At 38.7% G+C, this 1,147-nt stretch overlaps 1 protein-coding gene across 2 annotated transcripts in view; it reads right to left on the bottom strand.

Moving 5' to 3' along the window:
- Positions 1-1,147, bottom strand: part of AHCYL1 (adenosylhomocysteinase like 1) — a 64,273-nt gene that overhangs the window by 20,188 nt on the left and 42,938 nt on the right. For both annotated transcript variants that reach the window (XM_018557258.1, XM_018557259.1), the window contains exon 9: positions 580-643. In XM_018557258.1, the coding sequence (XP_018412760.1) occupies positions 580-643 (64 nt within the window). The remainder of the gene's footprint in view (positions 1-579; positions 644-1,147) is intronic.

Raw genomic sequence — 1,147 nt, 5'->3', positions numbered from 1 at the left:
CCCCCCGTGTCACCATCTATATGCTATCACATGGGGGGCTTGTAAGCCCCCATGTGATAGCAATTAAAGGGGGGAAAAAAGAGTTTAAAAAAATTATATTAAATAAAATGATTATTAAAATAATGAAACAAAATGGTTAAAAGTCCCCTGTGTGCGTGCGCATCTTCATGTAAACATGCTTCGGGTGTGCCTAGGGGTGTTTAAGCATATCCCTAAACTGATGACCTGTAGGGGCTTTTAAAGTGTCGCCTATGAACTTTTTTGGGTATTGAATTTTGTTGCAGTTTCACGGACGCACACAATTTTTAACCTGGGCATGTTGGGTATCTATTTTAAAATGAACTTAAGTGCATTTTTCACAAAATGTTGGGGGTTTGATAATAAGTTGCGCTAATATCGTGCAACATAAACATTTTATTCTACAAGATCTTGCCTTTCAGAAAATATATAATGTTAGGGGGTTTGAAGTAATTTTCAAAATGTAGATTAGAACATGTGCACAAAACGAAAAAAAGGCCTCGGCAGCGAAAGGGTCCTTAAGGGGTTAATTGCACCCTATTATACTTTAAAGTTACTTGCCTCTCCATAGCCACAGATTACGACCTGCTTTCCGCCGAACATAACATCTGTGCTTCTTTTTAGACTGAAGAATAAATAAAAGTTTTAAATTTTTTTTTTTTTAACTCTTGCACTTTACCATCACTCAAATGACTATGGCTTGCACAAAAAATTGTTGAGGATGCCTGTCCAAGGAAATTAAAGTGTATTTTCACTTTTTCAGCCAAATGGTGATAACACCTATTTTATATTTGTTACATGTTTCCAATCACATAGCATAACTTAAAAAAATAAAATAAAAATAGGATTTTTGTACTCACCGTAAAATCCTTTTCTCTCCGTTCATTGAAGGACACAGGCAACAGATCATAGATCCTGAATGGTAGGGTAATATCGCCACCTGCAGGAGGACGCTAGGCACAAAACTAAAGACCAATTACAGCCTAGGGGCGGCCCCTACCGGTGGCCAAACCCCCCACCTGCTGACAAGTCTCCAGTTTAGTAACAAGCAGTTAGGAGTGTACACCCCATAAAGAGGGCGGGGCCTGTGTCCTTCAATGAACGGAGAGAAAAGGATTTTACGGTGAGT

Source organism: Nanorana parkeri, unplaced genomic scaffold (assembly GCF_000935625.1).
Source record: "Nanorana parkeri isolate BGI_ZX_2015 unplaced genomic scaffold, ASM93562v1 scaffold276, whole genome shotgun sequence".
In the NCBI taxonomy this organism is placed as follows: Eukaryota; Metazoa; Chordata; class Amphibia; order Anura; family Dicroglossidae; genus Nanorana; species Nanorana parkeri.
Note: the sequence above shows the minus strand (reverse complement) of the source record. Positions and strands in the feature narration are given on the sequence as shown.